Raw genomic sequence first — 20501 nt, forward strand, 5'->3', positions numbered from 1 at the left:
AATAAGAATATATCAATCACCTTTCGCTGCAGAGAGAAGGGGGAAAAAAACTAGATACTTTTGAGTTGGACTTATAGAAAGGCCTAAAGATCTTTGCCCGCATCAGAAAAAGGCGGTGATTGCATTGTTCCTCCTGCTCCTCCATTGTTCTAAAGCAGTATGAACAAAGTTGTGACCAGAGGACAGCTAAAAAAGACTGGAGAAGACTTGACAAAATTGCCAAGGAAATAATTTGCATTGCAACTAATTAAATTAGAGGTGGTGGCATGACAGATTGACAGTAGAAAGGGGTCAATATGCTTGACAGAAGTTGCAAGGAATTTGTATCACACACTAGTGGTATAAAGTTAAAAGTTCCATTGTCAGGCAAAGTCGGTATGGAGCTTCCCATAATGTTCTCTCCATTCCTCTTGCTCTCATGGATGAGTAGATAATACTCCCTCGGTTCTTAAATATAAGCCTTTTTACAGATTTTATTAGGAAACTACGTACGGAACAAAATGAATGAATCTACATTCTAAAGTGTGTCTATATACATCCATATGTAATCTTCTAGTGAAACATTTAAAACGAGGAAGTATAAACTTAGTATTTTCTACATACGACCCATTCTTTATTACATTAGCATTAATGAAACTCCTAAGAAGAATGATATGCTGACCTGAGTCCATTTATGTTCATACATAGCATAAGAGTACAATGTTTTGTCTCCTACAACAACAAAATTACAGTGATTAACCTGCACCTTTAAGTCACAAGTCACAGACTACAGATACAAATAGTAAACGAAAATAGTGGGATTGATCCCAAGTTCTCAGTTCCTCGCCATGTTCATGTTATCTACAGGACATCCAATCATCCAATTGGAATGATCAGAAAAAGATCATAGCACAGAGGCTACGCTAGAACGGAACACTGACTGACTCTGCATCAGACAAGTTAACAAAAGCCACCTTTTTCAGGCGCTGCCAGGAGCGGGAGGCGAAGGCAAGGGGATGACCCGGGTGTTCTTCCCCACCACGATGGTGATGTACCCGCCGTCCTCGTCGGCCGCCGGCGATGGCGAAGGCGACCCCCGCGCCCTCTTCGCCTCCTCGGCCAGCGCCCGCCGGTACAGCTTCTCCTCCGCATCCTTCAAGAACTGGAGCTTGGGCGGCGGTGACGCCGCCACCGGGGCTGGGCTCGCCGCCGGGGACTCGAACAGGGGGTTGTACGACTTTTCCATGGCCGGCGGGAGGGGCGAGGACGAGGGCGTGAGGAACGGCGTCTCGGAGCAATGGAGCAGGTCACCCAGGCTCCGGCTCCTCCCGCACCTGCTCCGGCCGTCCTCGGACTCGAGGTCCTCCTTCGTCTCCTCCTTGATGGTGAAGAGCAGCCGCGGTGGGCCGACGAGGCTGCCGAGCCGCATCAGCTGCGCCTCCACCGTCTCGTCGTCGTCGTCGTCATCTTCGTCGACGACGACCTCGGCCACGGCGTCGTCGGCTTGGCGCGGCTCCTGCGCGTAGGTGGACGCGAGCGCGGGCGGCTTCTTGAAGCAGAAGAGCTGGAGCAGCTCGCGGGAGGAGGAGGAGGGTGATGATGCGGCGTCGGAGATGGCGGCGGCGCGTCGTCGGTGGCGGCGCTTGTGCACGAGGAGGTAGTAGAGCTCGGCGGCGAGTGCGAGGAGGAGGAGCGCGGACACCACCGTGAGCCCGACGCCTAGCTTACTCAAGCCTCGCATCTTTTTCTCCCCCTTCCCAGGGGTTTCTTTTCCTTTCTTCCACGGCAAACTAGCAGGCCAAGCAAGGCATCAATACTCCTCCCACTCAGACTAACAAAGGCGAAGTTGAATCTAGAAAGCTCAGACCGATGAAGAGAAGAACCGAGGAGCCTGACACCTAACAGAAAGAAGAGGCAGTGGAACAGGAAGAAGCTGGCTGCCACCAAGAACAGTTAGCGAGGAGCTGGAGCCAAGAAATCAATCAGGGCAGGAGACACATGGACATACGGAGTGGAGAAGAAGAAGAAGAAGGAGAGGATGAGTAACAGTGGAAGCAATCAAAGAAGAGGGAAGGAGAAGGGGAGGGGAGGGGAGGGGGACAGCAAAACAAATGGTGCAGTACAGTGCAGTGAATCTGTTTACTGAATCGCATGTGTGGTGATGATAAGGCAAAGGCAGGGGGGAAAGCACGAGGCTCTGCGTCCGAGGAATGCCTTCACATGGCATGGCATGGCATGGCATGAAGAAACAAAATTGACAAAATTAATCAAACTATTTCACAAACTAAACTGTGTTTAAAAAAATAAATCAGTAATCTGCTTTTTATGTCTCATCCCACAGTTAGGGGTCACAATATACTACATATAACGCAACTTCAACAGGTCGACCCAAATGAACAACTTTTTTGTCCGTTTTTTTACGTTTGGGTCATTCGTCGGTTTGTGCGTGTTCTTTTTTTAAAGGCCAGTGCTTTGCGCCAGCGCGCCGGCCGAAACTTTTGGTCGATCACGCGCGGGCCGCACGATCCGCCAACCATCGCGCGTCCGCACCGTTAGATCTTCATGGAACATTTTTTCCCGATGCAGCAAAATTTTGGCGTGATGCGGCGATTTTTGTCAACGGTTGCAACAAAAAAAAATTATAGCAAAAAAATATCTACGTGATCGTAGCAAAAAAAGAAGCTGACGGTGTGTGATAGCAAAAGTTAAATGCCGGTTGTAGCAAATATCTACGTGAACGTGGATGCAACTTTTTTACTGAACGGTTGCAGCAAAAAATGATGCTGGTTGTAGCAAAAATTAACACGGTTGTAGCAAAAGTAAAAAACACCGATTGTAACGAAAAATCCGACGAACTGCAGTTGCAACCAAACGTATATGCAGCTTTTTTACTGGACAAATGTAGCAAATAAAAAACGCTTGTAGCAAATATGAACGCTGATTGCAACAAATTTAGACGGAAAAAAAGTTGCACGCCTAATCAACGCTCAACGCGGGTCGCGTGCGGCCGGCCGAACGGTTCGGCAGGCGCACCGGCCAGAAACGTTTCCCTTTTTTTAAATGGGTCAGCACATGCACCTAATGGGAAGCAAGTGGGCAGCAACACTCTGGTAGTAAAATAATAGGAAAGATGTGGGTGGGGATAGGCCAGCGAATTAAATAAGTAGGCCCAGGTGGGTGGGTGGCTGAATGACAAGTGGGTCATGCCGGACACATGCAGATGACGCATGCACAGAAAACGTCCGCTTTGTGTCCGTCGGCGACCCAAATATGACCCAAATTTGCGTCATAAATGGGTCCGTGCGGACACAAAGCGGACGCAAAACGGAAATGGGTCTGTGCGTTGGGCCCTCACTTTTGTCCGGGCCGACCCTATACGGACGCGAGCGGATGAAATGGGTCCTCCCGTTGGGTTGCTCTAATATGTGGCACCAAGGGCTTAGGCGTCTGCCACTTATCCAGCGATAGGCAGGCCCTCCTCCACCCCTCCCCATTCACCCACTCAACTAGAATAGAGAGAGACGCCCCCTCGAGTTCCCCTCTCCCCTCCTCAAATCAAGCAGATTTGAAGGTTTGGCCCGGGGATTTGGATTGCAATCCCTCCCTTAAGGTAATCCCCCTGATCCCCTCTCTCTCATCCAAAAAAATACTCTCATTTGCTCACTTTCTTGCAAGTTTGAGCAAACCTTAATTCTTCATAAATTTTGGGATGTGTATGATTTTGTTGCACTTTGCTAGGGTTAGTCTTGTTTGTATGTAATGGTTATGGGTATTAGTATGTTAGGATTAGGGTTCTTTGTGTGTAAGGGTTAGGGTTATGTTGGGGTTAGGGTTACGATGGGGTTAGGTTTCTTCAATATATATGTTAGGAGTAAGGCTTGTTCTTTTGATTATGCAAATTTTGTAGTCTTTGGATGAGTGCTTATACAATATATATTGTGTTGTTTAATTTTTTAGGGATGGGAAAACATGTGTTTATGTTCATCACGTGGACAAGGATGCCTTTTTGAAAGGAAATATTAATCCGGACATGGATGAGCTTGACATGGTGTTCGAGTGTAGTCCTAGCTATGCCGAGTTGTTGGAACAAGTCCGAAAAGATTTGAATTGGATGGACCCAAGTGATGTTGTTGAGTTTGATGGTAGGCATAATGTGGGATTTGGAATGCACATTAGTTGGAAGTCCATGCGTGTGAACTCCAAGCAACGTTGGCTTGCATACAAGGAGACGGTGGCCGAATCACTAGACAAGGCTCTAGAGTTATTTGTCATAAAAATGTTGATGCTAACTTGCACTTGGATTTGAACTGGGTTGCCTCTCCTCCACGCATGAACGAAGATGAGATGATTGAACCTCTTTTGACTCAACAAGTGATGCCAGCATTGACCCCGAATTCGAAGATCCAAGATGAAGCATTGCAAGAGGAGAATAATGAGCATGATGATGATGAGAATGATAATGTTGTTCTCCATGAGAACAACCTTGGTGATTTGTACAAATATTATTTGCAAGAGACCATGGACCATTCCATTCCGTACTCACGTGACTATGCATCGGAGTCGGACGATAACGACCCCAATGAAGAAGTTGATGAGGAACGGTTCACGACCAAGGAGGTCGAAGCTTTCAAGAAGGTATTACGCCGGGATCACCGAACACCATTGTTTGGGGATCTTAGTCTTGCAGATGAAGTTGTGTTTTACGGTGGCAAAGGAATATTGCTTGGAGTTAGACCAACTTCTCACTGGGACAAAGATGGGAAGAAATGTATTTTTCCTGGATCAAAGTTCGAAACATTCTTGGAATTGAAGATGTGGTTGGATGACTATTTGGTTACGCATTATCATCCACACAAAGTTGTTCATTCGTACATCAAGGTGCATTACACGGTTGCATGTGAGGATCCAGGGTGCTCATGGATTGTGCGTGCAAGACCATGGAAAGGAGGGCCAAGATGGAACATTGTGAGTTATCAACCTCACATGCGTCGAGGCAAGAGGGTTGATGGTGAGCTTGTGTCCCCAAAACATAGACAACTCACCTCCGAGTTCATCGCTTACAGGCTTTCCAACTCCATCCCCTCACTTCCAACAATGAGCATAAAGAGCGTACAAGACCTTGTGAAAGCCCTCTTTCATTATGAGGTGAAATACGGGAAGGCATGGAAGGCGAAGCAAGCCGCATTCAAGATGTTGTATGGTGATTAGGAGCAAGCATACAACTGACTCCCTAGGTTATTGGGAGCTATGGCTGCCACTAACTCGTGCATGGTTCATGTGGTCGAGTTCAATGGGGGAAAACATTGATTCATAACGGAAGGAGGGTCCGAGTCTTTGGCCATGCATTTTGGGCATTTGAGCAATGCGTGAGGGCTTTTCAACACTGCTGGCCGGTCATATCCATCGATGGCACCTTCTTGACCAGAAAATTCAAGGAGGCTCACACTAGGAATGTGGACGTCAACCATACGCTCATTGTGAGGGTGTCCAAGTTCTCTATCGTGACCACCAAGCATACATGGGCTCCTAGATTTGAACCATACTTTGACCAATCACAATGGACGGAGTATCATGGACTTCAACTATGGCCAGACTCGGAATGGAAGGTGGTCAAACGGGGAAGACGAAAGACAAAGCGTTTTAGAGAAGACATGGATGGATGGGGCCATGTTGGTGATCGAGAAATGGGGAACAACCAATTTGTCATCGTTTTTTCACAACAGATGCCATGGGGTGGCTTATCTCGAGTGCTTGGGGCCAACGTGCGTCGACGGACTCCGGGAACGGGATTGGGAACAAGCGGTGGTGACACGCGATGTACCAAGGTTTGGGGTCCTCCGTGGGCGTTAACACCCCTAGTCCTGCCGGAGTTATTATGTGGTAGATGAGGGCTACAATGGTGCTCCTTGAGCTACTGGCTAGAGGAGGAAGAAGCAACTAGCTTGATCTGCTTGCCTCTCTATGTGGGTGAGTGTGTGTGGGTGTGTGTGAATGATCGACCGACCCCCTTGCATGGGAAGGGTCGGGGGGCTTTATAGGCCAGCCTCTTCGGCTTACAATGTACATGGATGGTGCGGGTGGGGCTCAGCGACATCAGCGAGGACCACCTCGACCTTCGCAGCCACCTGCCACCGCAGGGCACCATGGTAGCGCGGCTGCCCGGGGCTGAGAGCGTCCCAACGCCCGAATACAGCAAAGTGGTGGTCTTCTTTGAACACTTCGTTCACGGGTTCGGGTTGCCGGCGAGCACATTCTTCCGACGGTTCCTCACCAGGTTCGGGCTGCAGCCCCACCACCTGGGAGCCAACTCCATCTTGCAGCTCTTCGCCTTTGTCGCACTGTGCAAGGGGTATCTTGGGATCGAGCCACGACTCGACCTATGGTGCTGCCTCTTCTACCTCAAGAAGCAGACGGTGGAGGACAAGGTGAGAGGGACGAAAGAGATGACCACGTGTGGGGCGGCCCTCGTCTACAACCAGCTTGGAGCCGGCTTCCCCAAGCTTCCGCTTCAGAAGTCGGTGAAGAACTGTGAGCGCTCGTTCTTCTATGTGAAGAACGTGGACCCGACGCTGTATTTCATCAATCTGCCCCCTTCCTCAACCGGTCGTCGACTACACGACTGCACTTGGGGGGAGAGAATCCGTAGCAGGCCATCGAGGTGGTGAACTAGGTCGCCGACCAGCTCCGGGTGCTGACCGGCACAGAGGGACTCAAGGCCGTCGACCTCATCACCACCATGATAGCACATCGGGTCCTGCTGTTGCAATGCCTCCCACACCTCATCTGTTTCATGTCGGACACACACGATCCGTGCCACATCTCCACAAAGGAGCTGAACCAGGTTCTCCACCGTCCGAATGGAGGAGGTGGGGTGGAACTGGGGTAAGGCCCCATACGACCGGATGCATCCGCCGCCCGAGGTACTCAACATACCATCTTCTTTTATTCTTGCTTGTCCCGCCGCCTGCTCCGAATAACCCGTGAATCGGACAGGCCGCACCTGTTTGCGGGATTGTAGAACAATGGCGAGAAGGCGGCCGACAGTGAGGACTCGGATCCAGAGGAGCCAGAGGACCACGAGGATGTGGAGCCCGCACGCGACTAGCCGGTGGACGACGAGCTAGCGGGTGATGTACCGGCGGACGAGGAGCCAGTGGGTGTGGAGTTAGAGGGTGAGGAGGCCCCCAGCACAGGATCGGGAACTGGTGACCCCGAGACAGCCGGTGAGTTCCCCTCTCTCTGTCGCTTGTGGGACTCGACGGACGACGACACCTCTGATGTTGAAGAAGTGCATGATGCAGTGGGCGTGAATGCCATGGAGGACTCCCCCGAGGCGAGGTCGCAGACTCGGCACACGGGCCCTGAGCCGGCGCCCAAGGGATCGGCGGCGGCCGAGCGTGCGCAAGGGAAGCCAGAAGCCGGTCCTAGGCCGACACTCAAGCAAGCGGTCAGGACGCAGCTAGACGGTGGCCGCGTAAGAGGCGGGAAGAAAGTGCGCATTGCCCCCTCGGGGCCGGCGCCACTGTGTGCGATCCCTATGACCGTTGGTTAGGCCATCTCTTGTTGATCTTCTAGAATTCGTTCTTGCTTTTATTTGCTTCTTTCTCATGCCCTAGGAGCGACAACCAAGGGGGGGCATTGGTGGCACGGGCGATGCGCCACGGGGAGGCACGAGTGCCGTAGCGGAGCGGGAACGTGCTGCCTGGCTGGAGCAAGAGAACGCTGAGCGGGCGTGGTCGGAGGAACAACGCCGCCGATGGGAGGATGCGACGAGGAGGTCCTGGGCTGCGGCAGACCGCGTCGAAGGAGCAGACGACTGGGCGACAGGGGGAATGCCGCTGCCATGTCGTCGTTTCGCCCGGAAGGGCGAGGTCAGGCTGCCGCCCGTGTTGCGACATAGAGGCACGTCCTATCCGAGGACGTGCCATACGTGGAGGCCTCCTTGAGGCTTGAGGGAGACCGTGTGGAGGACCCCGACGCAGGGCGGGGCGACGACAAGGCCAAGAGGGGCGAAGTCAGTGGCGGCGACGGTGCCCTGGACGTCACAGTGCTGGAGCCGCCGGTGGTTCCTCCGGCCGGCTACGTGCCAATGCCACTGGGACCCAGGCCGGGACATTGAGCGGAGCGCCTCCGTCCGACATTGATCCCCTTGTGGTGGTGCCAGGCCGATCGACTCAGGGCGGAGCTGGAGCCGGCTCCCGGCCCCAGCCGCACGAGTCGTGGGTGGTGGCAAGCGACGCCACCAGTAGGAGTGCCGCCAGCATGCCGGCGGGAGTAGTGCATGATGTCCAGTCCAAGTTCGCCGACTGCCAGGCATAGGTGAAGCTGGATGCGCATATGGCGTTGGGCCGGATGACTCACGTGGAGCAGTCCGTGGCGGTAAGTACTGAGACTTGTTTTTTGCTTTTTGCTCTTCGTGCTTCTTCGTTGCTTTCAAGTGGGGGCACGCTAGTGCACCCACTAGGTGTAGCCCCCAAGACTTGGGTCGGCTACGAGGCAGTTGGGTCTAGTCGTTAGGCGACACCTTTCTCTTTGTTGCATTCGAGTGGGGGCGCACTAGCGCACCCACTGGGTGTAGCCCCCGAGACTCGTGGCAGCTGCGAGGCAGTCAGGTCGAATCTTTAAGCGGTGCTTTTCATTACTTTGTCGTGTGCATGGGTCTTCACAACCGTTGGGTGATCGCGTATAATAGGCTTTTGGCCCTGAATCGGGAGGCCGAGGGATGGCTGGCCGCCGCGGAGGCGGACCTACAGCGAGCACATGGTAAGTGTCCACTTGTGCTTGCTTTTTCTTCTGGGAAACTGATTGTGAATGTGGCCTTGTTTTAGCTCGACCGTTGAGGCGGAGAACCATCGGCGCCTTCTCACGACAGCCGGGCAATAGTGCGACTATGTGTTGTCGGAGTGCGGCCGGCTGCGCGAGGAGGCGGCCCGCTGGCTCAAGGAGAGGCGAGCGGTCGAGATGGCCCACCAGGCAGAGCCGGATCGCCTAGACCGAGTTGACCGCCAGGCACTGGTGAACAAGGTGACCGTGTTGGAGAGGACCCTCGAGGAGGCCCGAGTGGTGAGGGAGGGGTACGAGAAGCGAGCCTGCGCCTGGTCCGTGAAGGAGGTGGGCATGTTGCAGGGTGCGCACGAGCTCGACCGGTGTAACGCCCTTGACACACCCGCCGGCGGTCGTTACTCCTGGCGGTATCTAGACTGGCCCCACATATCAATACTAGTCTTTTCTGCGCACTTTGTCCTCACTCACGCGCACACGGGATCAACTTCCCGATCGGTCACCCATCCTAGAAGGAGTTCTGTTCGAATGGGCTCCCGAAAAAGAAGGAATTTCTTATTGATATTTGTAGTCTATCATCCCTAATAAGCCAGGCGATCACATACACCACCACTTAGAGGAACCGACGTCCTCGTCGGGCCACAGGAGCGTTCCCTCTTGGCACAAACGTCTGTGCATCTAGTCCAGTACATGTGCCATGCCGTGTGCCATGATGGGTCACAAACATCATGAACAACATGACCGCACACCTGTCCGCAAACATCCATGTAACCGTGAGGGTCGGCTCTGATACCAAACTTGTAACACCCCGGACACACCCGCCGACGCTCGTTACTCCTAGTGGGATCTAGACTGGCCCCACATATCAATACTAGTCTTTTCTACACACTTTGTCCTCACTCATGCGCGCCCGGGATCGACTTCCCGGTTGGTCATCCATCCTAGAACTACTCCAAGTCGAGCATGCTTAACCTGGGAGTTCTGTTCGAACGGGTTCCCGGAAAAGAAGGAATTCCTTATTGATATGAGTAGTCTATCATCCCTAATAAGCCAGGCTGTCAAACCGGCTCCTTGCCCATGAGTTCCTTTTCTTGTTTGTATTTACCTTGACCTTTTGGGAGATTTGGCCGCCTATTCTTACTTCGTTCTTTCTTCTCCATCCAAGGATCTTTCCCGAGACCCAGGAGCTAGCGGACAAGGCCATGAAGGCCCACCGAGAGGAGCAGCACGCCGAGGGTGTCCATATCGGGCCGCTCGCCAGCTCGACCGTGGAGGAGGATCGGATCGGCGCCCGGGCCTATCTGAACCACGTGGTGACCGTCATGCACCGGCTCCATAAAGCCGGCCTGAGCGTGGTTCGTACCCTCTGGCCAGGCCTGGTGCGACCCGAGACTGTGAGCCGTCTAGCCAGGTGGCTAGAGGCCGGGCCGACATGCGTCAATGTTTGGAGGGCTTCGACCGCACGAGTCGGAGCGGAGATGGCGTTCAGCTTCATCATGTCTTGGCACCCGGGCCTGGAACTGGGGTTGCTGGCCACCCACCGGGATGGCACGGAGGCAGAGTTGGCGGCAACCGTCGAGCCTCGAGCGGCCCGAGCAAGCGACCTCGCGTCGTACGCCGAGTGGGACGGGTATGTCCCGGAGCGCGTCGCTGACGGCGCGTCGCTCCCAGAAGACAACTATTCGCTGGCCGTCAGCAACCCGGAGGGTAGCTCCGACGAGACGGATGGCGAGGAGACCGACTCTAGTGCCAGCGCATATGCCGATGCCGAGGAGGCGGACGCCCGCACTACGGTCGGAGCAGATGGTGCCTCCACCAGTTAGAGCCACCTTCATTCCTGCTTTAGTTAGTAGTACCAGTATTCACCCACTCGGGGTGTAAACTTTCGTTTTTATCAAACTTTGCGGCCATGGGCCTGTTTCTTTGTTGTTATATATGCATGCACTTTGCTTGAACAACGTTTGTGTGCCGACTCGGATGTTGTTTTTGTCCCCTTATATTTTTTCCCGTGCCCTTCCTCCTCCGGCTTTGGTCTCGCCAGCCAGACAGTCGGGAGCTAGTCTGTGACTGGGACGAGCCGTCGGCCTTCAGGGAAAGCGGCGCGGTACTTGGGATCAGGAGACTCGAGCTAGGACGAGTGCGACAGAGGCCGGATGGAGAGGACCCGGAGAGCCCAAGGCGGCCGTCCTCCCTTAGGTGCTTTTTGTGTGCGAATGCTTTCAACCTCTGACTCTTGCAAACCGAACAGGCGGGAGCCTGTCTGTACCTGGAGCGAAGAGCGGGCTTTGACATTTTGCACACTACTTTGCCCCTTTTGGGAGGGCTTAGCTCAGACTCACCGGATATCCCCCTGGTCCGGGGAGCCGGACCCAAGGGCCATAAAAGAAACAGAAATGCGCTCGAGAGAGACAATGAAAAGGTAGCCCCTGAGTATGGCTCGGGGTACCTGCTGCATTCATAAAGCTCAAAATATGGGGGGGGGGGTACATACACATGCCGGTTCATCTGTAAAATGGACGGAGGTGTTGGGGAACGTCACATGGGAAACAAAAATTTTCCTACGCGCACAAAGATCTATCATGGTGATGTCCATCTACGAGAGGGGATGAGTGATCTACGTACCCTTGTAGACCGTACAGCAGAAGCGTTAGAGAACGCGGTTGATGTAGTGGAACGTCCTCACGTCCCTCGATCCGCCCCGCGAACAATCCCGCGATCAGTCCCACGATCTAGTACCGAACGGACGGCACCTCCGCGTTCAGCACACGTATAGCTCGACGATGATCTCGACCTTCTTGATCCAGCAAGAGAGACGGAGAGGTAGAAGAGTTCTCCGGCAGCGTGACGGCGCTCCGGAGGTTGGTGATGACCTTGTCTCAGCAGGGCTCCGCCCGAGCTCCGCAGAAACGCGATCTAGAGGAAAAACCGTGGAGGTATGTGGTCGGGCTGCCGTGGAGAAGTCGTCTCAAATCAGCCCTAAAACCTCCGTATATATAGGTGGGAGGGAGGGGAGGAGGGAGCCTCAAAACCTAAAGGTTTGGCCGAAATTGGAGGTGGAGGAGTCCTACTCCAATCCTACTTGGAGTAGGATTCCACCTTTCCACTTGGAAACTCTTTCCACCTTGTGTTTTTTCCTTCTCAAACCTTATGGGCCTTAGTGGGAACTTATTCCAGCCCACTAGGGGCTGGTTTATCTCTTCCCATAGCCCATGAGCCCCTTGGGGCGTGACACCCCTCCCGATGGTCCCCGGCACCCCTCCCGGCACTCCCGGTACACTACCGATGAGCCCGAAACTTTTCCGGTAATGCACGAAAACCTTCCGGTAACCAAATGAGGTCATCCTATATATCAATATTCGTTTCCGGACCATTCCGGAAACCCTCGTGATGTCCGTGATCTCATCTGGGACTCCGAACAACATTCACTAACCAACCATATAACTCAAATACGCATAAAACAACGTCGAACCTTAAGTGTGCAGACCCTGCGGGTTCGAGAACTATGTAGACATGACCCGAGAGACTCCTCGGTCAATATCCAATAGCGGGACCTGGATGCCCATATTGGATCCTACATATTCTACGAAGATCTTATCGTTTGAACCTCAGTGCCAAGGATTCATATAATCCCGTATGTCATTCCCTTTGTCCTTCGGTATGTTACTTGCCCGAGATTCGATCGTTAGTATCCGCATACCTATTTCAATCTCATTTACCGGCAAGTCTCTTTACTCGTTCCGTAATACAAGATCCCGCAACTTACATTAAGTTACATTGCTTGCAAGGCTTGTGTGTGATGTTGTATTACCGAGTGGGCCCCGAGATACCTCTCCATCACACGGAGTGACAAATCCCAGTCTCGATCTATACTAACTCAACGAACACCTTCGGAGATACCTGTAGAGCATCTTTATAGTCACCCAGTTATGTTGCGACGTTTGATACACATAAAGCATTCCTCCGGTGTCCGTGAGTTATATGATCTCATGGTCATAGGAACAAATACATGACACGCAGAAAACAGTAGCAACAAAATGACACGATCAACATGCTACGTCTATTAGTTTGGGTCTAGTCCATCACATGATTCTCCTAATGATGTGATCCCGTTATCAAGTGACAACACTTGCCTATGGCCAGGAAACCTTGACCATCTTTGATCAACGAGCTAGTCAACTAGAGGCTTACTAGGGACAGTGTTTTGTCTATGTATCCACACAAGTATTGTGTTTCCAATCAATACAATTATAGCATGGATAATAAACGATTATCATGAACTAAGAAATATAATAATAACTAATTTATTATTGCCTCTAGGGCATATTTCCAACAGTCTCCCACTTGCACTAGAGTCAATAATCTAGTTCACATCACCATGTGATTCCAACGAATCCAACACCCATATAGTTATGGGGTCTGATCACGTCTTGCTCGTGAGAGAGGTTTTAGTCAACGGTTCTGAAACTTTCAGATTCGTGCGTTCTTTACAAATCTTTATGTCATCTTATAGATGCTGCTACTACGTGCTATTCAGAAATGCTCCAATTATCTACTCTACTATACGAATCCGTTTCACTACTCATAGTTATCCGGATTAGTGTCAAAGCTTGCATTGACGTAACCCTTTACGACAAACTCTTTAACCACCTCCATAATCGAGAAAAATTCCTAAGTCCATTAGTTACTAAGGATAAATTTCGACCGCTGCTAGTGATTCATCATGGATCACTCTCTGTACCTCTCAACATACTTTGAGTCAAGGCACACTTCAGGTGCGGTACACAGCATGGCATACTTTAGATTCTACAGCTAAGGCATAGAAGACGACCTTCGTCTATTCTCTTTATTCTGCCGTGGTCGGGTTTTGAGTCTTACTCAAATTCACACCTCACAACGCAACCAAGAACTCCTTCTTTGCTGGTCTATTTTGAACTCTTTCAAAAACTTGTCAAGGCATGCATCTTGTTGAAACTTCTATTAAGCGCTTTCGATCTATCTCCATAGATCTTTGATGCTCAACGTTCAAGTAGCGTAATCCAGGTACTCCTTTGAAAACTTCTTTCAAACAACCTTGTATGCTTTACAGAAATTCTACATTACTTCTGATCCACAATATGTCAACCACATATACCTATCAGAAATTCTATAGTGCTCCCACTCACTTATTTGGAAATACAAGTTTCTCATAAACCTTGTACAAACCCAAAATCTTTGATCATCTCATCAAAGTGTATATTCCAACTCCGAGATGCTTGCACCAGTCCATTGAAGGATCACTGGAGCTTGCATACTTGCTAGTATCTTTAGGATCGACAAAACCTTCTGGTTGTATCACATACAATGTTTGCTCAAGGAAACCGTCGAGAAAACAATGTTTTGACATCCTACGTTTAATATTTCATAAATAATGCATCAACAACTAACATAATTCTAACAGACTTTTAGCATCGCTACGAGTGAGAAAGTCTCATCATAGTCAACTGTTTGATCTTATCGAAAACATCTTTGCGACAAGTCGAGCTTTTCTTAATAGTGACTTATCACCATCATCGTCTGTCTTCTTTTAAAGATCCATTTTTACTCAATAGTCCTATGACCATCAAGTAGTTCTACCAAAGTCTACACTTTGTTTTCACACATGGATACTCTCTCGGATTTCATGGCTTCCATCCATTTGTCGGAATCTGGGCCCACCATCGCTTTCTCCATAACTCGTAGGTTCACTGTTGCTCAACAACATGACCTCCAAGACAGGGTTACCGTACTACTCTGCAGCAGTACGCGACCTTGTTGACCTACGAGGTTTGTAGTAACTTGATTCGAAGCTCAATGATCATCATCATCAGCTTCCACTTCAATTGGTGTAGGCGCCACATGAACAACTTCTCGCGCCCTGCTACACACTGGTTGAAGTGATGGTTCAATAACCTCATCAAGTTCTACTACCCTCCCACTCAATTCTTTCCAGAGAAACCTTTCCTCGAGAAAGGATCCGTTTCCAGAAACAAACACTTTGCTTTCGGATCTGAGATAGGAGATGTACCCAACTGTTTTGGATATCCTATGAAGATGCATTTATCCGCTTTGGGTTCGAGCTTATCAGACTGAAACTTTTTCACATAAGTGTCGAAACCCCAAACTTTCAAGAAACGACATTTTAGATTTCTCTAAACCTCAGTCTATACTGTGTCATCTCAACGGAAATACGCGGTGCCCTATTTAAAGTGAGTGCGGTTGTCTCTAATGCATAACCCATAAACGATAGTGGTAATTCGATAAGAGACATCATAGTATGCACCATACCAAATAGTGCATGGCTATGACGTTCAGACACATCATCACACTATGATGTTCTAGGTGGCATGAACTGCGAAACAATTTCCACATTGTCTTAACTGTGTACCAAAAACTCGTAACTCAGATATTCATTTCCATGATCATATCGTAGACAGTTTATCCTCTTGTTACGACGAACTTCACTCTGAAACGGAATTGAACTTTTCAACATTTTAGACTTGTGATTCATTGAGTAAATACTCTTGTATCTAAAATCGTCAGTGAAGTAAGAACATAATGATATCCACTGCGTGCCTCGGCACCCATTGGACTGCATACATCAAAATGTATCACTTCCAACAAGTTACTATCTTATTTCATCTCAATGAAAACAAGGCCTTGCTCATGTGGTATGATTCGCATGTCACTAGTGATTCAAAATCAGGTGAGTACAAAGATCCATCAGCATGGAGCCTCTTCATGCAATTTATACTAACATGACTCAAGCGGCAGTGCCACAAGTAAGTGGTACTATCATCATCAACTCGTATCTTTTGGCACCAATATCATGAACATGTGTAACACTACGATCGAGATTCAATAAACCATTGAAGGTGATTATTCAAGAAAATAGAGTAACCATTATTGTCTTTAAATGAATAATCGTATTGCAATAAACACGATCCAATCATGTTCATGCTTAACGCAAGCACCAAATAACAATTATTTAGGTTTAACACCAATCCCGATGGTAGAGGGAGCGTGCGACGTTTGATCATATCAATCTTGGAAACACTTCCAACACGTATCGTCACCTCGCCTTTAGCTAGTCTCTGTTTATGCCGTAGCTTTCATTTCGCGTCACTAATCACTTAGCAACCGAACCGGTATCCAATACCCTCGTGCTACTAGGAGTACTAGTAAAGTACACATCAACATCATGTATATCAAATACACTTCTTTCGACTTTTGCCAGCCTTCTTATCTACCAAGTATCTTGAGTTGCTCCGCCTCAGTGATTGTTCCCCTCATTACAGAAGCACTTAGTCTCAGGTTTGGGTTTAATCTTGGGTCTCTTCATTAGTGCAGCAACTGTTTTGCCGTTTCACGAAGTATCCCTTCTAGCCCTTGCCTTTCTTGAAACTTAGTGGTTTTACAAACCATCAACTATTGATGCTCCTTCTTGATTTCTACTTTCGCAGTGTCAAACATCGCGAATCGCTCAAGGATCATTGTAAGTATCCTTGATATGTTATAGTTCATCACGAAGCTCTCACAGCTTGGTGGCAGTGACTTTGGAGAACTATCACTATCTCATCTGGAAGATTAACTCCCACTTGATTCAAGCGATTGTCGTACTCAGACAATCTGAGCACATGCTCAACGATTGAGCCTTTTCTCCTGTGCTTTGTAGACAAAGAATCTTGTCGGAGGTCTCGTACCTCTTAACAAAAGCGCAAGCATGAAATCACAATTTCATCTCTTTAGAACATCACTTATGTTCCGTGACGTTTTACAACGTTTTCGGCGCCTTGCTTCTAAGCCATTAAGTATTTTTGTACTGAACTATTGTGTAGTCATCAGAAACGTGTATGTCGGATGTTCACAGCATCCACAGACGACGCTCGAGGTGCAGCACACTGAGTGGTGCATTAAGGACATAAGCCTTCTGTGCAGCAACGAGGACAATCCTCAGTTTTACAGACTCAGTCTGCAAAGTTTGCTACTATCAACTTTCAACTAAATTTTCTCTAGGAACATATAAAACAGTAGAGCTATAGCGCAAGCTACATCATAATTCGCAAAGACCATTAGACTATGTTCATGACAATTAGTTCAATTAATCATATTACTTAAGAACTCCCACTCAAAAAGTACATCTCTCTAGTCATTTGAGTGGTACATGATCCAAATCCACTATCTCAAGTCCGATCATCACGTGAGTCGAGAATATTTCAGTGGTAAGCATCTCTATGCTAATCATATCAACTATACGATTCATGCTCGACCTTTCGGTCTCATGTGTTCCGAGGCCATGTCTGCACATGCTAGGCTCGTCAAGCTTAACCCGAGTGTTCCGCGTGCGCAACTGTTTTGCACCCGTTGTATGTGAACGTTGAGTCTATCACACCCGATCATCACATGGTGTCTCGAAACGACGAACTGTAGCAACGGTGCACAGTCGGGGAGAACACAAATTCGTCTTGAAATTTTAGTGAGAGATCACCTCATAATGCTACCGTCGTTCTAAGCAAAATAAGGTGCATAAAAGGATTAACATCACATGCAATTCATAAGTGACATGATATGGCCATCATCACGTGCTTCTTGATCTCCATCACCAAAGCACCGACACGATCTTCTTGTCACCGGCGCCACACCATGATCATCCATCAACGTGTTGCCATCGGGGTTGTCGTGCTACTCATGCTATTACTACTAAAGCTACATCCTAGCAAAATAGTAAACGCATCTGCAAGCACAAACGTTAGTATAAAGACAACCCTATGGCTCCTGCCGGTTGCCGTACCATCGACGTGCAAGTCGATATTTCTATTACAACATGATCATCTCATACATCCAATATATCACATCACATCGTTGGCCATATCATATCACAATCATACCCTGCAAAAACAAGTTAGACATCCTCTAATTTTGTTGTTGCATGTTTTACGTGGTGACCAAGGGTATCTAGTAGGATCGCATCTTACTTACGCAAACAACACAACGAAGATATATGAGTTGCTATTTAACCTCATCCAAGGACCTCCTCGGTCAAATCCGATTCAACTAAAGTTGGAGAAACCGACACTTGCCAGTCATCCTTGAGCAAAGGGGGTTACTCGTAACGATGAAACCAGTCTCTCGTAAGCGTACGAGTAATGTCGGTCCAAGCCGCTTCAATCCAACAATACCGCGGAATCAAGAAAAGACTAAGGAGGGCAGCAAAACGCACATCACCGCCCACAAAAACTTTTGTGTTCTACTCGAGAAGACATCTACGCATGAACCTAGCTCATGATGCCACTGTTGGGGAACGTCGCATGGGAAACAAAAATTTTCCTACGCGCACGAAGATCTATCATGGTGATGTCCATCTACGAGAGGGGATGAGTGATCTACGTAACCTTGTAGACCGTACAACAGAAGCGTTAGAGAACGCGGTTGATGTAGTGGAACGTCCTCACGTCCCTCGATCCGCCCCGCGAACAATCCCGCGATCAGTCCCACGATCTAGTACCGAACGGACGGCACCTCCGCGTTCAGCACACGTACAACTCGACGATGATCTCGGCCTTCTTGATCCAGCAAGAGAGACGGAGAGGTAGAAGAGTTCTCCGGCAGCGTGACGGCGCTCCGGAGGTTCGTGATGACCTTGTCTCAGCAGGGCTCCGCCCGAGCTCCGCAGAAACGCGATCTAGAGGAAAAACCGTGGAGGTATGTGGTCGGGCTGCCGTGGAAAAGTCGTCTCAAATCAGCCCTAAAACCTCCGTATATATAGGTGGGAGGGAGGGGAGGAGGCAGCCTCAAATCCTAAAGGTTTGGCCGAAATTGGAGGTGGAGGAGTCCTACTCCAATCCTACTTGGAGTAGGATTCCACCTTCCCACTTGGAAACTCTTTCCACCTTGTGTTTTTTCCTTCTCAAACCTTATGGGCCTTAGTGGGAACTTATTCCAGCCCACTAGGGGCTGGTTTATCTCTTCCCATAGCCCATGAGACCCCTTGGGGCGTGACACCCCTCCCGATGGTCCCCGGCACCCCTCCCGGCACTCCCGGTACACTACCGATGAGCCCGAAACTTTTCCGGTAATGCACGAAAACCTTCCGGTAACCAAATGAGGTCATCCTATATATCAATCTTCGTTTCCGGACCATTTCGGAAACCCTCGTGACGTCCGTGATCTCATCTGGGACTCCGAACAACATTCGCTAACCAACCATATAACTCAAATACGCATAAAACAACGTCGAACCTTAAGTGTGCAGACCCTGCGGGTTCGAGAACTATGTAGACATGACCCGAGAGACTCCTCGGTCAATATCCAATAGCGGGACCTAGATGCCCATATTGGATCCTACATATTCTACGAAGATCTTATCGTTTGAACCTCAGTGCCAAGGATTCATATAATCCCGTATGTCATTCCCTTTGTCCTTCGGTATGTTACTTGCCCGAGATTCGATCGTTAGTATCCGCATACCTATTTCAATCTCATTTACCGGCAAGTCTCTTTCCTCGTTCCGTAATACAAGATCCCGCAACTTACATTAAGTTACATTGCTTGCAAGGCTTGTGTGTGATGTTGTATTACCGAGTGGGCCCCGAGATACCTCTCCGTCACACGGAGTGACAAATCCCAGTCTCGATCTATACTAACTCAACGAACACCTTCAGAGATACCTGTAGAGCATCTTTATAGTCACCCAGTTACGTTGCGACGTTTGATACACAGAAAGCATTCCTCCGGTGTCCGTGAGTTATATGATCTCATGGTCATAGGAACAAATACTTGACACGCAGCAAACAGTAGCAACAAAATGACACGATCAACATGCTACGTCTATTAGTTTGGGTCTAGTCCATCACATGATTCTCCTAATGATGTGATCCCGTTATCAAGTGACAACACTTGCCTATGGCCAGGAAACCTTGACCATCTTTGATCAACGAGCTAGTCAACTAGAGGCTTACTAGGGACAGTGTTTTGTCTATGTATCCACACAAGTATTGTGTTTCCAATCAATACAATTATAGCATGGATAATAAACGATTATCATGAACTAAGAAATATAATAATAACTAATTTATTATTGCCTCTAGGGCATATTTCCAACAGGAGGAGCGTCGCGTTCCATGGGCGCTCCGTTTCCTTGCCAAAGTCATTTCTCTTGCGCTTCTACGGCTTCTGGGCGTCGATGAGGTAGTACACATTGTTGTGCAGCGCCCTGCTGATGATGAAGGGTCCTTACCATGGGGAAGCCAGCTTGTGCTGGCTAGCTGTACGTTGGACCCGCCGGAGCACTAGGTCGCCCTCGCGAAAAGCAAGGGGTTGGATCCTCTTGCTGTGGTAGTGCCACAACATCTACATGTAGATGTCCATGCGGCTCAAGGCCAGAAGGCGTGCTTCCTCAAGCAGGTCGGCGCCGTCTTCCCTTGCTTCCTTGGCTTCCACCTCTGTGTAGAGCGTCATGTGAGGTTAGTCAAAATCGATGTCCATGGGGATGACCGCCTTGGACCCATAGATCAGGAAGAATGGCGTGAAGACGGTCGACCGATTGATTGTGGTACGAAGGCTCCACGGCACGACCAACAGCTCGTTGATCCAGCAGCCGACCGAGCGCACCAGCGGCTTGACGAGCTAGGGCTTGATACCGGCCAGGATGAGGCCGTTAGCCCGCTCCGCCTGGTCGTTTGACTGAGGGTGGGCCACCGACGCGAGGTGTGACGGATTTCCTGGGC

General features: G+C 49.5%; 1 protein-coding gene across 1 annotated transcript; it reads right to left on the bottom strand.

The window, feature by feature from the left end:
• Positions 1 to 654: 654 nt before the first annotated feature.
• On the bottom strand, positions 655 to 2154 carry LOC123446276. Its single transcript, XM_045122952.1, has one exon. It carries the CDS (start codon positions 1718 to 1720, stop codon positions 959 to 961), a length of 762 nt encoding a protein of 253 aa, XP_044978887.1. The 5' UTR covers positions 1721 to 2154; the 3' UTR covers positions 655 to 958.
• Between the last annotated feature and the right edge of the window lie 18347 nt (positions 2155 to 20501).

Source organism: Hordeum vulgare, chromosome 4H (genome assembly GCF_904849725.1).
Source record: "Hordeum vulgare subsp. vulgare chromosome 4H, MorexV3_pseudomolecules_assembly, whole genome shotgun sequence".
Taxonomy (NCBI): domain Eukaryota; kingdom Viridiplantae; phylum Streptophyta; class Magnoliopsida; order Poales; family Poaceae; genus Hordeum; species Hordeum vulgare.